The sequence below is a fragment of the Microcaecilia unicolor genome, chromosome 5, assembly GCF_901765095.1.
Source record: "Microcaecilia unicolor chromosome 5, aMicUni1.1, whole genome shotgun sequence".
Taxonomy (NCBI): domain Eukaryota; kingdom Metazoa; phylum Chordata; class Amphibia; order Gymnophiona; family Siphonopidae; genus Microcaecilia; species Microcaecilia unicolor.
Window position 1 is genome coordinate 119,918,336 of NC_044035.1, and position 16,309 is coordinate 119,934,644.

General features: G+C 44.8%; 1 protein-coding gene across 1 annotated transcript in view; it reads right to left on the reverse strand.

Moving 5' to 3' along the window:
- Positions 1-16,309, reverse strand: part of DLG5 (discs large MAGUK scaffold protein 5) — a 298,386-nt gene that overhangs the window by 239,418 nt on the left and 42,659 nt on the right. The window contains 2 exon segments of the mRNA XM_030203236.1: positions 7,251-7,290; positions 7,293-7,393. Of these exon segments, the coding sequence (XP_030059096.1) occupies positions 7,251-7,290; positions 7,293-7,393 (141 nt within the window).

Sequence of the window (16,309 nt, forward strand, 5' to 3'; positions counted from 1 at the left end):
AAGGACCGTTGGGAGAACTCAGATATGCTGCCCTCATCTACAACAGAGGAGACAGAGTCCTCTAAGGCCTGGAAATCCACCCGAGGGCGTTTACTTCCGGGGGCCTCAACCCCTTTATCGGACAAGGGAGCAGGGACAGCGTTTTGCATAAGGAAGGCCTGATGCAGCAGCAAAATAAACTCGGGGGAGAAACCCCCCAGACTGTGCACTTCAGCAGCCTGGGCCACAGCCCTAGACGCACCCTCAACCGGCGCTCGCAAGAGCGGGAGAGAAACATGCTGCGCATCCAAGATGGCATCCGGCGCGACACTCCGCGAAGGAGCCGCGCGGGAAGAACGGCGCTTAACTTTAGACGCTTTTTTGCCGTCGCCCAAATCAAGGGCGGCCATGGCATTAACGTCTCCCACCTCAATGCGGCCCAAGAAGAAGCCGTCCAAGCAGAGTGGCCGGCCAAGATGGCGGAGGCGAGCAGCGGGGGATGGGCATTTATGGCGGGAAAAACCGCCGCACCGGAGGAAGAACCGGGACACTGACCGGCCTCCAAACTGACACCCGACAAGGGCGAATCAGACTTTAAGACCCCCCGCATCCCCGCTAGAAACACACACTCAGTCCGGGGAGCGATTCTTTGCGCCCTCGCCCTCCGACGCCATAGGCCACGTGGAGATCGATCGGGGAACCTCCTGCCCGTTACAAAAAGGTAAAAATTACCTGCTTCTCGCTCCGAGCTGTAACGAACCGGTGTCCCAGTGAGTAGCTGCAATAAACGTTTAAATAAACGTTGAAATAAACGCCCTTAAGGACGTCCAAAATTTTTTTTTTTTTTTTAACGGAGCCAGCGGGAGGGGGGAGAAAAGGAGGGACCTGGCACCATCAGGTTTGCACTTGCTCAAGAAGAGCCCTCAACCCCAGGTACTCAACAAAACCTAAAAATTAGGCTTGGAGACCTAGCCAGAGCTGCTGCTGTGTGTGACCACCACCTGCTGAGATAGAGAACATACTGAGGAGTTTCCGGCAGCACATGACCACATATAGGGAGGCAAAAGGATTGCTCTCTATCTCCACCTGCTGGTAGATGGACACAACCCACCAGTCTATGGATTGATCAGCATGATGATATGGAAAGTGATATTATAAACTGGTTAGAATTAAAAACTCTATTTAAGACTGCATTGAGGTACGGTTGTTTGTTGTCTTTTTCAAACTGGAGATCTCAGTCAGGTCTGAGAACCTAGCGTTGATGGCACCACAACTCCCTGGGAAAGTTTTTGTGTACGTGATAGTTTGCATTGGTTGATGAGCTAGTCTTTGTTACTTTTTGGCAATAAAATGTTGAAGTTAGAATCCAGAACAAATTTTAAAAACATAAACTCTATTCGAGAATGGAATTGATTGAGGTAAAAAAAAAAAGTAGTGAAATCCTTATCCATAAGGTGAGTTAAACTGCCGAGGATCTGACAAGTCAAGATTTCATATACAAGCGAGCAAGGCCTGTCTTGCTCTTGGGGGCTCGGTAGAACACTCGGGATTGTATATATAAAATGTGATCTTATACCAGGTTAAAGATTCCTGACAAACCATCAGAGTCAGGGAAGTTCAGTAACATCTTTTGTAGCTGATTAAAAGTCTGGTTTATCAGCCTCAGGGGTGTAGAGTGCATGCCAAATATTTATGCAGTGCCAATGTGAAATGAATATGTGACTAACTACCCCTGTTGCTTGAGCTAAAATTGTAAGACAAAGACTTGCAATTTTAATGCATTATACCATTCTTTTACCCTAAGACTGGAAAGAAGGCATGGATCTCAAAGCCAAACCCAGAAAGTCTGAAAGAATCCCAACAGGACAGATGAACCTTGTGTAAGAGGAGAACATCAGGAGCAAACAGTTTTAGATATACCAACGCTTTCTTTTTCTTAATAGGATTATTAAGTCTTTTAAATTACTTAAAGTGTATTAGCCATTCATAAACAAAGGGACAACGAACACCTGCTGGTATACCCAACACAGCTGACCCTTATCTAATACAAAAAAAGGAGCTGCTCAAAGGTAAAATGAAAATCTCACACTGCACATAAACAAAACTGGTAGCATACAGACTGCAAGAGTTAACATGGATGCCTTTTACTAACAGCAAAGGTTGTAACTGGCAACCAAACAGGAAAAACGCCAATCTCTATCTCTCCTAGAGAATCGAGTGGAGGAGTGGCCTAGTGGTTAGGGTGGTGGACTTTGGTCCTGGGGAACTGAGGAACTGAGTTTGATTCCCACTTCAGGCACAGGCAGCTCCTTGTGACTCTGGGCAAGTCACTTAACCCTCCATTGCCCCATGTAAGCCGCATTGAACCTGCCATGAGTGGGAAAGCGCGGGGTACAAATGTAACAAAAATAAAAAAAAATACTGAATGGCAAGCCCGGAACAAACACTCAAGTGCAGCCAGTGCACCAAACTCATCCAAAGGAGAAGAAAGATCTGTGAAATCAACAGTGTGCAATTCTAAATTCTTTTATGAAGACTTGGTACTAATCTTCAGTCACTGAACCTCAAAACACGTGGAGAGCACAGGTGGTGACAAATTATGACTGCAGCTTACATAAGTATCAGTACCTCACCGTACAGTCACTCCTTTCACAGGAGAATCATCTATTGTAAGAGGTAATCTTCAAGCAGGGAGAACCTCCCTCCAGTGGCTACACCTAAGAGTGGTATCCACCTCTTACCCTGTACAATACAGTTCAAGAACCAATGATGCAGAATCAACATGCTCTTCTCCTCTTAGGGAGCAGTGTATTGTTCTGTGGACATGCAATTTCTGTGGACATGCAAAAACTGTGTTTTTGTTTATTAAAAGATTTGATATACAGCTCTTCCTGGCTCACAGATCAGAGCAGTTTACAATGCATTAAAGTAACAAGAAAGTAAGAAAATAATACCAATTACAATAGGAAAGGTCACACTCATACAATAAAAGGCAGAAGACGACTAAACCAGCTATAATTGTGCCAGTGCACAGGTCAAACTAACATCAGTGAACAGATAAGGAAGAGATGCCAAAAGCAAGTTGAAAAAGTGTGTCTTAAGAAGGACCTTAAACCTATTAAATAATAGGAGGGAGCAACTGAGAATGTCCACTTGTACCATGTGCAGAATATGGACCAATGAAAGAACCTGCAGATGAGTCTTCCCCCAATGCCAGAACATGCTGCCTCCTGGGCCACTGCCTGAGTCCTGATGCCACCCTGTTTATGTACGCCACAATCATGGCAGTGTCCGACATCACACTTACCACTTTCCCCTCAAGGAGCAAACAAAACTCCCACAAAAGGCTTGGAATGAAGGCAATAAAACCTCTGGAGATTCCGGCATCCGCTGGAACCAACGCAGCATGGCACTACGTAACCACCACAAACAGCAGCCTGAATGCTGGAGCCCCCACCAAAAATGCCATTTGGAGCTACTGCTCTACAAACTTGTCAGAGCTCCCTAGGGCCAAGCCCCTATGGACAGTACAGCGGTCGCCCCATAAGCAGGGTGTCCACCTTCGGGAAGGCCCAACACTTCTCAACCTCCTGAGCAAAAGCACAGAGACAATCAAGAGCAACAGCCACCCCAAGGGGTCCATCCGGGGGCTCCCACTCTGCCATCATCATGCGGATGTGACCCTTATGGAACAGAAAATGCTTTAGGGCTACGAGGGATCCGCTGCAGGAGGCTTAAGCATAGCCCAAGCCCCCATGACCTTGTCTAAGAGATGAGGCAGCTCCTCATGACAAAAGAGCAGGAAGCCATGAGACTGCACTTCCACAGTGCCCTGACAGGGAGGGTCCTTGGAACTAGAGTCCATGGGGGACTGGGAGCCCGAGATGACCTCGAGTCCTCCTCCGCTCTCGCTAAAGAACCCAGACCCTCCAGAATGACTAGGTCCTTTCTACAGTACTGAGACCCCAAAGTAGGGCCCTTGCCAATCCCACTTGGGGCACCTAGGGGCTCCCACCAAAAGGATAAGGGTTAGGATTAGGTCCCGAGAAGACCTGTGCAGAGCCTGCTTAACCATCTGGGTCAAGTTCTGGAGTCAAACAACTAACAGGGACCCCCACTGCAGTTGGACCTGGGGTGGGCAGGAATGAAAAAACTCATCACATGACCAGGGATTTATTTAGTCTGTCTGAGTGAATTGAAAGAGTAGGGAGGATTCTATCTGCAATTTGCCTTGGCAGGAATACTGTGAGAGGAATGTATCCATTTGAGTTAAAGGGAGCTGCATGTGTAAAATGCTCACTGAGAAGGGGTCACGTGGTGCTATGCAGGAGGGAAGTCGCGCTTGAACTGAGCTCCTGCGTTTTCCCCTCATTTATGTTATTTATCTGACCTCCCCGGGATCCCAATACACACGGGTGTAACTGGATTGGAGTGCTGGTCGGTACGTGGAGGGCTGTCCAGTGGTACCGAACGAGAGATGGCAGCAAAAATCCAGAAGAAGGAAAAAAGCAAGGTAGCGGAGCCCAAGATGGCGCCCGCTCTGCAGTCGCCGAGCTCGAACGTTTGCTCAGTGTGGACAGCCGAGATAACAGCGGAGGTAACGGCGGCGGTAGAGGCGGCCTTGGATAAAAAAATTACAAGCGATTTTTGATCGGGCAGATTCAGCCCATGAATGCCTTGATGGATTTCATTTGGACCTTGACCATATCCAGCAAAGGGTCAGCGACATCGAATGAATGAAATGTTACAATGAATTACATGCATGATCATCACTCTACAACAGGGTCCTTTTCAGTGATTACAAGAACCCAGAGGTCTGACTCAAAATTTAAACCATTTGGTGTAACAGTGTTGCATCTGAAAATAAACCTCTGTTCTTCCTGTAATAGTAGTTTCTTAACATCTCCACCTCTCCAATGTGTTTTAAATTTATGAAACACAATGAAATACAGATCATTAAAATCATGTTGTTTAGCTTGATATCCAGCAGACAAAGGCAGGCTTCGTTGGTTTTGCCCCTGCCATAATCTGCAAGGATTCCAATAATAAGGATTCTGCATAGAGGAATCCTGTGCAGAAGGAATGGATCCTCAGTAGCTTAGCTGAAATTGGGGGGAAGAGGGGGTGGTGGTTGGGAGGCGAGGATAGGGGAGGGCAGACTTATACGGTCTGTAACAGAGCCGGTGATGGGAGGCGGGACTGGTGGTTGGGAGGCGGGAAATACTACTGGGCAGACTTATATGGTCTGTGCCCTGAAAAGGACAGGTACAAATTCAAGGTAAGGTATACACATATGAGTTTATCATGGGCAGACTGGATGGACCATGCAGGTCTTTTTCTGCCGTCATCTACTATGTTACTATGTTACTGACACAGAAAGAAATCAGGCAAGAAGTCGATATTTTGAAATGCTAAGCAAGTGGGGATGTTTCCACAGTGCTTTATTACATGACCTCTATACCATTATAATTTTTACTCAAAGAAAAATCTGGATTTCTTCCAACTGAATTTATTTATATTATATACCTGGTTGACTCACTTAAGTCAAAGATGCATCTCATGCCAAAATTTCATATGATATGAAGGCAGTTATGAAGGAGGCGGAATGCGGACTAAGGACTCAAGCTCTGTGATACAATCAAGAATTAAAGGGCCACAAAAAGATGAATCAAATATGAAGTATCAAAGATGAATAGTGGAAGCAATTATTAGATCACTGGTATTTAAAAAAAATATTTATTTTCTTACCAATAAGAATAAATAAAGAAACAAATGATTAACAGGACAGTTGTGATGAGAAGTTAGAAGGCATTAGATTTAGTCTTTTTTTTTGTGGTCCAGTAGTTTCTTTGGGTTTTCAGTTCAATAGGAACCCTCCTCTTCTGGTTTAAAGTGTCAGGACCCCAATATAAAGTAAATTTATTTTACAATGAAAGGATCATCATATAGGAATATATTTTCTAATCCTAAATGGCTGAACTTCATAAAAGTTTCTCTTTTAACAGTCTCAGTATTTTTTTTCCTCTAAGCATTTAGATATGTCTTCCACTGTTGACGTTATAAACAGAAAGAAAAGAAAAAAAAGTCACTCAGGAGTTAGCTGGCTGCACTGTTTCACTAGCTATATGCTTGACAAAGGTAAATTGATTCATAAAGCACAAGGCATTCTAACTAGAACAATGTAGACATGATGCTGGGGCTCACTCATGAATAGAAAGGCCTTTGCTAGTAAAGTTTCTGGTTGGAGGGGGCTGCCGTGGACGTCACCCATCAGTGAGAACAAGCAGCCTGCTTGTCCTCGGAGAATATTCTGCTTACTGTGACCCATCTGCACATTTCGATTCCCAGTTTACTGGCAGAAATGGATGTGTATATGGCGGGTTTTCTGGATTTAAATCAACTTAAATAAAACAGAAGCATTAAATATCAATCTGACAGAGGGTGAAGTGTACCAGGGGTTAGCTTGCAGTCTATGCTGTGGAAGCATAGGGAGCTGAGGAGGATGTGTGAGCTGCTCAATCTGATGACGAAACATTTGTTTGCTTTATAGGGTAGGATTTGGGATGGGTCTATTAAGTCGGGGGAGGGGGCTGCGCTGGGTCTTTGCTTGCTTCTTTTAATTGGCAGTTGGAAAGTGCTGGCATCCGACCCCGGGAGCTTGCACAAGATGTTTTCCTCATAGTTCTCCTGACTGCTGGAGAGGGTGTGAGCAGTGGGGTACATTCTTACACCTGTGGTGGGTATGTTCTGTAACTCAGAATTTTTGGGCAGGAATCATTCAAGAGATGCACAAGACATTTGGGATTTCTTATGCTTTGGACCCTGCCTGTTTTGCCCTGCCCAATATGCCAGTGCTGATGTGCTGGGTGACTGCTATGCACATGGGGCCTTGGCAAAATATTGGAAGGTCTCAGATTCCCCCAATCTTTGTGAGGCAGGATTATCTTAGGGCTATGATACTTACGGAAATCCTGACTGCTACTCAGTTGAATAAAAACCCACAGACTCAATGGGATATCTTGAGTATCTATTTTAAATGTTGTTGATAAGCGTGGGAGGGATGGGGATGGTGGGAGGGGTGGAGTTGGTTAGGTTATAGGATAAGCCATGGGATATCGGTTGTTTTTTGGCGATTCTGTTTTGGATTTTGTTTATACATTTATTTGAATGGTATGAGGGGTGCTGTAATTTCATGAGGTTGTATTTGTTTTCCTATGGCAACTTCAATAAAAATGTTAATTCAAGCGACAGTTTGAAGATTCCTTACTTACTGATAAAAATCTGCTTCTTTGGCTGCCTCTTCGCATCTTTCAGTGTCTTAGTATGCTGGTTCTGTAGAGACTGAAGGTCAGACATGGCCTTTATGCACTGGATTTTCAATCTTTCATAATCATGGTTTTGTTTTGGACTGGGCCTGTCAAGAGAATAGGACAAATATGTTAAACTGAAAAATAATGCATACAACTGTGATCTGATTATTCTAATATATGTGAAAGGAAAAGAAATGAAGAATTTGCATTGTATTTGTGGTTCAGTCATCTTTTGATGAAAATTATGTTATTTTGCAATTCTGTCTGATTTATCTAAAAGTAATCCAGTAGAGGAAAATGTGGCTAATTTCGATCTGGTTATAGATATTGACTTATGTTTTAGTCAGGGTGTTAAGGTAAATCAAATATAGGATTTTTTTCATCCTTTGTCATTTGATGATTTAAGATCGCTGTTATTGAAATGTTCGCATTCCCTTTGTTTAGGGTTAGGTGAATTTATACTATCTTATGCCGATGATATTATGCTTCTCCTACCAATATCCTCTTCATATTCTGATCTGATTGAGTCTGTAACAGTTGGGATGAATGCAATTTAGAACTGGGCTTTGATAAATAAATTAAAACTGAATGCGCAAAAAAAAAAAAACAACACAAGATTTTGTGGTTTAGAAATGAGGGGGTTGTTTAATGATAAAATCTTTGCAGTGGAATCTGAAGCTAGAGTGTTAGGGGTGTTTCTTGATTTTTTTTTTCTTAACTTTTTCCTCTCATATTAATCAATTATGGAAAAAAAAAACTTGTTTAAAATGAGGCAGTTGTGATTGGTTAGGTCATTTTTTGACCAGAAAACTTTTGCACTGTTGGTTCAGATGCCACATTTAGAGTACTATAATGTCTTATTTTTTGGTATTAAAAAACAGTATCAGAGAAAATTGTAGCCAATACAACACACAGCAGTAAGACTGATTTTTAAATTGAATAGATACAACAGTGTTTCATTATGTTTTGTTAAATTGCATTGGCTTCCAATAGCTGAAAGAATCAAGTTTAAAGCATCTTGTCTGCTTGTCTAGCTTTTCAAATTTTATATGGTTTTATATCTGAATTACTACTACTACTTATTTCTAAAGCGCTACTAGACATACGCAGCGCTATACACTTGAACATGAAGAGACAGTCCCTGCTCGACAGAGTTTACAATCTAATTAGGACAGACAGACAGAAAAAACAAGAGATAAGGGAATATTAAAGTGAGGATGATAAAATAAGGGTTCTGAACAAAGTGAATAAGGGTTAGGAGTTAAAAGCAGCATCAAAAAGGTGGGCTTTTAGCTTAGATTTGAAGATGGCAGAGATGGAGCTTCAAGTACAGGCTCAGGAAGTCTATTCCAGGCATATGGTGCAGCAAGATAAAAGGAACGGAGTCGGAGTTAGCAGTGGAGAAGAAAGGTGCAGATAAGAGAGATTTACCCAGTGAATGGAGTTCCCGGGGAGGAATGTAGGGAGAGATGAGAGTGGAGAGGTACTGAGGAGCTGCAGAGTGAATGCACTTATAGGTCAATAGAGGAGTTTGAACTGTACGTAGTAGTATGCAGAACGGATAGGAAGCCAGTGAAGTGACTTGAGGAGAGGGCTAATATGAGCATAATGGCACTGGCGGAATATTAGTCGTGCAGCAGAATTTGAACAGATTGAAAGGAGAGAGATGGTTAAGTGGGAGACCTGTAAGAAGCAAGTTGCAATAGTCTAAGCGAGAGTGATAAGAGTGTGGATGAGGGTTCTGGTAGTGTGCTCAGAAAGGAAAGGGCGAATTTTGCTGATATTATAGAGAAAGAACGACAGGTTTTAGCAGTCTGCTGAATATGTGCAGAGAAGGAGAGGCAGGAGTCGAAGATGACCCCAAGGTTAGGAGCTGATGAGACAGGAAGGATGAGAGTGTTATCCACAGAATAGAGAATGGGGGAGGAGGAGAGGTTGGTTTAGGGGGAAAGATGAGAAGCTCAGTCTTGGTCATGTTTAGTTTCAGATGGCGCTGAGACATCCAGGCAGCAATGTCACACAGGCAGGCTGATACTTTGACCTGGATTCCTGCTGAGATTTCTGGTGTGGAGAGGTAGATCTGGAGTCATCAGCGTAAAGATGATACTGAAAACCATGGGATGAGATCAGAGTACCAAGGGAAGAAGTATAGATGGAGAAAAGAAGAGGTCCCAGGACAGATCCCTGAGGTACACCAACTGACAGTGGGATGGAAGTAGAGGAGGATCCACTAGAGTATAAGCTAAAGGTACGCTGGGAGAGATAAGAAGAAAACCAGGAAAGAACAGAGCCCTGAAATCCAAGTGAGGACAGTGTATCAAGGAGTAGGCTGTGATCAACAGTGTCAAAAGTAGCAGATAGATCGAGAAGGATGAGTATAGAATAGAGACCTTTGGATCTCGCCAGGAACAGATCATTGGTGACTTTAGCAAGCGCTGTTTCAGTTGAATGAAGGGGGCGAAAGCCAGATTGAAGTGGATCAAGAATAGCTTGAGATGAAAGAAAGTCAAGGCAACGGCGGTGAACAGCACATTCAAGTATCTTGGATAGGAAAGGGAGGAGGGAGATGGGGCAATAGTTGGAAGGACAGGTAGGGTCCAATGAAGGTTTTTTAAGGAGTGGTGTGACTACGGCATGTTTGAAGGCATCAGGAACAGTCGCAGTGGACAGTGAAAGATTGAGGATATGACAGATAAAAGGGATGACAGTAGGAGAGATAGTGTTAAGTAGATGGGTGGGAATAGGATCAGAGGAACAGGTAGTTGGTTTCGAGAAGGAAATAAGATGTGTAGTTTCCAATTCAGTGATTTCGGAAAAGGAAGAAAAGGAGGCAGGGGTTGGAGGGTTGAGAGAATGGACTAAGGGAAGGAGAGGTGGAGGTGACCTGGTTGAGAATTCAAGTTTAATCTTGTGAACCTGTAGTATCATTATGTATGGTTCGATCTGAGAGACTACAAGAACACTTGACCCTATCTTCTCTGATTTGTAAGGAAATTCGGTCTCAGAAGGTATTTAATTCTTTATTCTCCGTATTAGGAGTTTCCTTATAGAATTCCTTGTCTCTGGTTTTAGTAGATATAGTTATCTTAGTTACAGGAGAGGCTAAAACCTTTTTATTTCCAGGCTGTACTGATATACTATTATTTTTCTTTTGCTTTTACTTTTTGTTCATAGAATTGTCTTATTTTATTTTACGGTATATGATGTAAACCACACACTTCCATGGTGAAGTCCTCGGACTGATCCTATGTACTGGTGCTCTCCCCTAGCTATAGTAAGCTTTAAGCTTACTGAGCATGTGCAGGTGTTCCCGCGTTTGGAGTACTCCTCCCTCTTCCCTCAGTTGTTCCCTAGCTGTATAGATGAAGAGATGAGTGGATGGCAAGAGGGTAAATGTGACTGTATTCCCCTGCTGTCTATGGAGAGCCCCTATTACAGGTAAGCATCTTCGTTTTCTCTGGAGACAAGCAGGGGAAATGCACACTTCATCGTGAGTCCCCAGCTGTTGCAGGAAAGGGTGGTTGGTTGCAGGCCGATGGTTAGGGTGTGAAGAGACTCCGAAGGATGAATTGACCAAAGCACATGTCCAGTGGGGAATCCCGGTCGAGGCAGTAATGCTTAGTGATGGTGTGCATGGAGGACCAGGTAGCTGCCCTGCAGATGTCCTGAAAAGGGGTGGCACGAACACTGGCCACTAAGGAGAATGTAGCCCGAAGTCTGTGAGCGCCAACTTTACCAGACAGTGCATGGCCTGCATTTTGGTAGCAAAAGGAAATGCAATCTGAAATCTAAGTGGAAATGGTACATTTAGAACCAGTTGACCAGGGTTAGTGGGATTGTAACAAAACACGGGGTGGACTAACATAGGAGAGCTGCATCTTTGAGGCAAAAAGAGGGCGCCTCGTCAACATTCCTGAGTGGAGGGTCTTGTCAGCAGGGAAGTGTTGTGGGGGGTGGAAAAAAAGGACGGAAGCATGAAGGATTGATTGATACATAAGTCTGAAACCACTTTAGGATGGAACATAGGGTGAATAAGGAGATGCACTTTCTGTTGTGAAAAAACTGTGTATAAGGGAAGTAACTAGGGCTTGCAGTTTGCTGACTCGTGTTGAGGTTATAGCTGTGAGGAAGAATGTTTTTCAGGTGAAGTGTTTGAGAGAGGCAGTGCTCAGCTGTTCAAAAGTCTCCTGCATGAAGTGGACCAAGATGAGATTGAGGTCCCAAGGCAGTGGAGGATCCCTTGAGGGGAGGACGGATGTTGGTAAGGCCCCAGATGAGGCGTGGCACAAGGGGGTGTGCAGAGATTAGTATGCCGTCCACACAGGCATGAAAGGCAGATATTGCAGACAAGTGTAGGTGGACTGAGGTGGTCTTGAGGCTGGAATCAGAGATAGGAGGTAAGTGAGGAGATGGTGCACAAGCCATGATGTGCAATATTGGTCTTTCGGATGTGCAGTGTGAGAAGCATATCCATTTAAAATGATATGATCATCTAGTGGAGGGTTGCCTGGCTGCCAGGAGAACTGATCTCACAGACTGATATACTGGGAAGTGGTCAAGGATGCTCCGCTCAATTTACAGGCGATGAGGGGGAGACTGGTCAGGTTGGGGTGCAGGATATGGCCGTGCTGCTGTGTAAGATGGATGGCCCTAGAGGAATTGGGGATGTGATGAACAGATGCAGGAGGAGGGGAAACCAAAACCGTTGAGGCAAGTGTGAGGCAATGAGGAAACTGTGGCGGAGTCCCAGATGACCTTCTGAAGGACCCCTGGAAATGAGGGGGAATGGCAGGGAAAGTGTAGAATAGATGACCCCGTCCAGGGAATGGGTGTGACTAGCCTCAAGTTGAGGAACAGGCAGTTGACTACTGACGGTTGGAGGGAGCACTCGTGAGGATCCAGTTTACAACTGAGGTAGTCTGCTATGGAGTTGGCTTGTCCTGGTATGTGCATATGGCCTAAAGTTTGGTGTAAAGGGTTATTGCAAAACACCACAGACAGGAGGCCTCCTGGCAGATACAAAGGGATCCAGAGCCCCCTTGTTTATTAATGTAGAACATGGTGACCTGGTTGTTCGTCTGGATTCAAATCAGTTTGTGCTGTAGCCAGGGCGTAGGACATAGAAAATAGAAGAATGATGTGGAGTTGCAACTCACTGAAGGACCATTGGGCCCTGCGTCTGTCTTGTGGCCCACGTGAGCACCCAGCCCTTTGTAGAGGTGTTGGTAGTGACAGTAAGATAAGGTGCAGAGGTTTGAAGGGATAGTCCCCCTGGAGAGTGGGTGATGTTCACCACAATTGCAAAGTTCGCTTTACAGAAAGCGGAAATGGTATGAGGCTGGAGAGCGATTGAGTATGCTGGATCCAGTGCAGCTTCACTGTAACAGTCGTATGTGAAGGCGTGCCTGAGGGACTAGAAAGACAGTGATTGCCATGTGTCCCAGGAGGCAGAGAATTTGATGGGCAGACATTTGTGGGGATGAGCAGAAACAGTTGTACAGGGTCACTAAGGTATGCCGGCATTTGGAGGGGGAGGGGAATATAGGCATGGACAGTGGTGGTGTCCAGAAGTGCCTCTATGAAGTGAGTGTGCAAACTGGAATAAGGGATGACTTTTCGTAATCGAAGAAGAAACCTAGGCTCTGGAGAGTGGTCAGATTGTCCCAGATGGTGCAGAGTAAGGGGTCCCTGGAGGAGACGGAGAGGAGCCAATCGCTGAGGTATGGAAAGATGGTGGCCCTTCTTGCACAGGTGTGCTGCCACTACAGTGAGACATTTGGTGAAGACTCGCAGTGTGGATAAGCACCCGAAGGGCAGTACCTTGTACTGGAAATGTTGAGGAACTGAAAACAGAGGTACTGCCAAAGGTCTGGGTGGATAGGGCTGTTGGTGTAAGCATCCTTGAGGTCAAGGGCAGCTAGCCAGTCGCCCTGGTTGAGTAGAGGGAGGGTGGTAGCAAGAGAGATCATTTTGAACTTTTCCTGCTTGAGCCATGTGTTGAGCCAACGGAGGTCGAGAACGGGTCGAAGTCCCTTGGTCCTTTTGGGGATGAGGAAGAAGTAAAGCCCCTTCCCTCGCTGCGGTTCTGGAATCACCTCCACTGCTTTGTTCTGAATGAGAGTGAGTTCTGCGGCTAGGACTGGAATATGATGGTAAGGAGTTCTGGATACTGCAGGAGGGTGGCAGGGTGAGGACCCAGGGGTGAAGCTCAGGCGATATCCCTGAGAGACAATGTCTAGGACGCATTGCTCCAAGGTGATGCCTTGTCAAGCAGGAAGATAATGTCCAAATCTCCCCTCGACAAACAGCAGGTCAAAAGCTGGGAGTGGATTTTAGGGAGAGCAGCTGCATTGTAGTAGATTTTTTTCTGTTCCCTGGGCCTCTGTTTTGTAATGTATGGCTGCTGCTGAAAGACTGCGGATTGGCCCTATTTAGGGACTGAAACGTCTACTGTTGGAAAAATTGTTGATGGTAGGAGTGGCGGTAGCCAGTGGAGGAGGACTTCCGGTACTGTTGTGTCTGATCCTACTGGTGAGCAGAGAGCTCCCATATGGTGGTGGAATCCTCTTTGAGCCAAGATATGGTCCTTCACTTGCTCTCCCCGAGGCAGGGAGCTTCAGCCAAATGGTCATGAAGATCACCTCTGATATCAGAGGCTTTTAGCCATGCAGTGTGAGGAGTGGTAATGCCTACCGCCACCGTTCGGGAGACAATATCATACGCGTTGTAATTTGTTTTGATCAGATGATAGGTTGATTCCTGAAGGGCAACCTGTAGCTGGGCAATACCATTCAGGAACGCTCCCTTTAGCTGTTGTAAGATGGAGGATCTGCAGCTGATGAGCTATGATTTTTGAGGCTAACATGGCTTCCTGGTATACCTTGCAGCCCACGGAGTCTAAGAGGTAGGGCTCCTGTCCTAGAGAGACGTTGAATTGTGTCCTGGTAGACTTGGCCTTTTTTTATGGCTGACTCCACCACCACCATGGAGTGATGTGGTAGTTGTTGGGAATCTTGACCTGGAGCCTTCTGAACCTTGTATTTGAGTTCCGAGCGCTCGGAGGCAGTGGAAACAGAGTGAGGTTTCTGCCAGTTGGAGAACTGGAGATCTTGCAAAACCTGCAATGGGCTCCTTAGGAGGTGCTTGACAAGACTGGAGGATGGCTTGGAAGTCCTTTTTATTCTCAGGCACATTGGTCTGGCTGAGAATGAAGAAGGTGGAAACCTTCTGGAGGAACTTGGGGTAGGAGTATTCCTCTGTGAGGTCTGCGGCGTGGGAGGAGGAGGACGTAGAAACAGTATGGATACAGGCTCCTTCTCAGTGTTCGACCTGACATCCAGTGAGGCCAAAGGGTGCTGAGGAGAGTAGTAGATGGATGCACAGGAACGCCAGTCTGATGTATTCAGCGGATCCTGTGGTGGGGCATAGAGCCCTGCTCGGCATAGACATCCTGAGAAGTGGAGGGCTTAGAGGGTGTCTTTGGCCATACTGGTGCAGCTGTCATGGAGAGGAGTGGCGGGGCCAGAGTACAAGCTGGAGAAAAGCCATAGCAGGAGGTACAGGTGCAGATTATGTTAAGAGGGGACTCTGGAAGAAGCATGGGCACGGGCAGTGGAATGGCTTGTTTAACAGGAGGAGCATCAGTTCCAATCTCAAATAGCTGACATGATCTCCCATGGCAGTCTTGCAAGGCTGCCACGGGAAAGTACAATAGCCATTTTGAGTGCAGAGTTGGCATGGGCAAATGTGACTGGGGATTGCTGCTGCTCCAAGGAAGCCATGAAATCACCAGGTTTTGTAAGGTAGGCCCTAAGGGGGTCACTTTTGGTCAGGGGCAGGAGAAGTTTCGAAAATGCACCGGCATATTCAGCTGACAGAGACACAAGGCTGAATTTGAATTTCGGGCTGGTCTTAGTGCTGAAACCAAAACAAAAATTTAAATTATACAAAGGACATTCACAGAGAAAATCCTGAAGGGTCAGACTTGTTATGACACCTTTCAACCAGAATTTACCATTATTTCTCTTCTAATTTTTCAGGCTTCATAATAGCTACTATTAACAACACATGAGTAAATGAAAAGGCTGGAGTTTTAAAAACCTTTTATTTATCCACTTTTAATTTTAATTCTCCAACAAATACGTAACAGAAAAAGACGGATACAAAGAATGACTAATGAATCAGAAAACCTGAGACAAATCTCTGTAAACCTGGAAGATATAATGGGGCAAACTGACAAACTGAAGAAAGGCAAATCGCCTAGACCAGTTGGTATACATCCTACAGTACTGAAAGAATTGAAAAATGAACCTTGCAGTTATTTTTAGTGATACGCAATTTATCTTTAAAATCAAGCATGGTACCGGAAGATTGGAGGGTAGCCAAAGTAATGCCAATTTTTTAAAAAGGGTTCCAGAGACTGTCCAGGAAATTATAGACCAGTGAGCATGACATTGGTGCTGAGCAAAATGGTAGACACTATTATAAAGAACAAAATGACAGAGCTTATACATAAGCATGGATTAATGAGACGTCAACATGGATTTAGTCAAGGGAAATTTTGTCTCAACAATATACTACATTTCTTTAAAGAAGTAAATAAACATATGGATAAATGTGAGCTGGTTGAAATTGAGTATCTAGATTTTCAAAAGGAATTTGACAAAGTACCTCATGAAAGACTCCAGATGAAACTAGGAAGTCATGGGGTGATATCCTATTGTGGATTAAAAGCTGGCTAAAAGAGTAGGGCTAAATGGTCAGTATGCTCAATGGAGAAAGGCAAATAGTGGGATTCCCCAGAGGTCCGTGCTGGGTCCGCTGCTTTTTAACATATTTATAAATAATCTAGAGAAGGGCATAACTAAGGTAATTAAATATGCTGTTGACATAAAGTTATTCAAAGATGTTAAATCGCAAGAGGATTATGAAAAATTACAAGAGGACCTTATGAGACTGGGAGACTGGGCATTCAAATGACAGATGCCTTTTTTTTTTTTTGACAGATGACTTTTAATGTG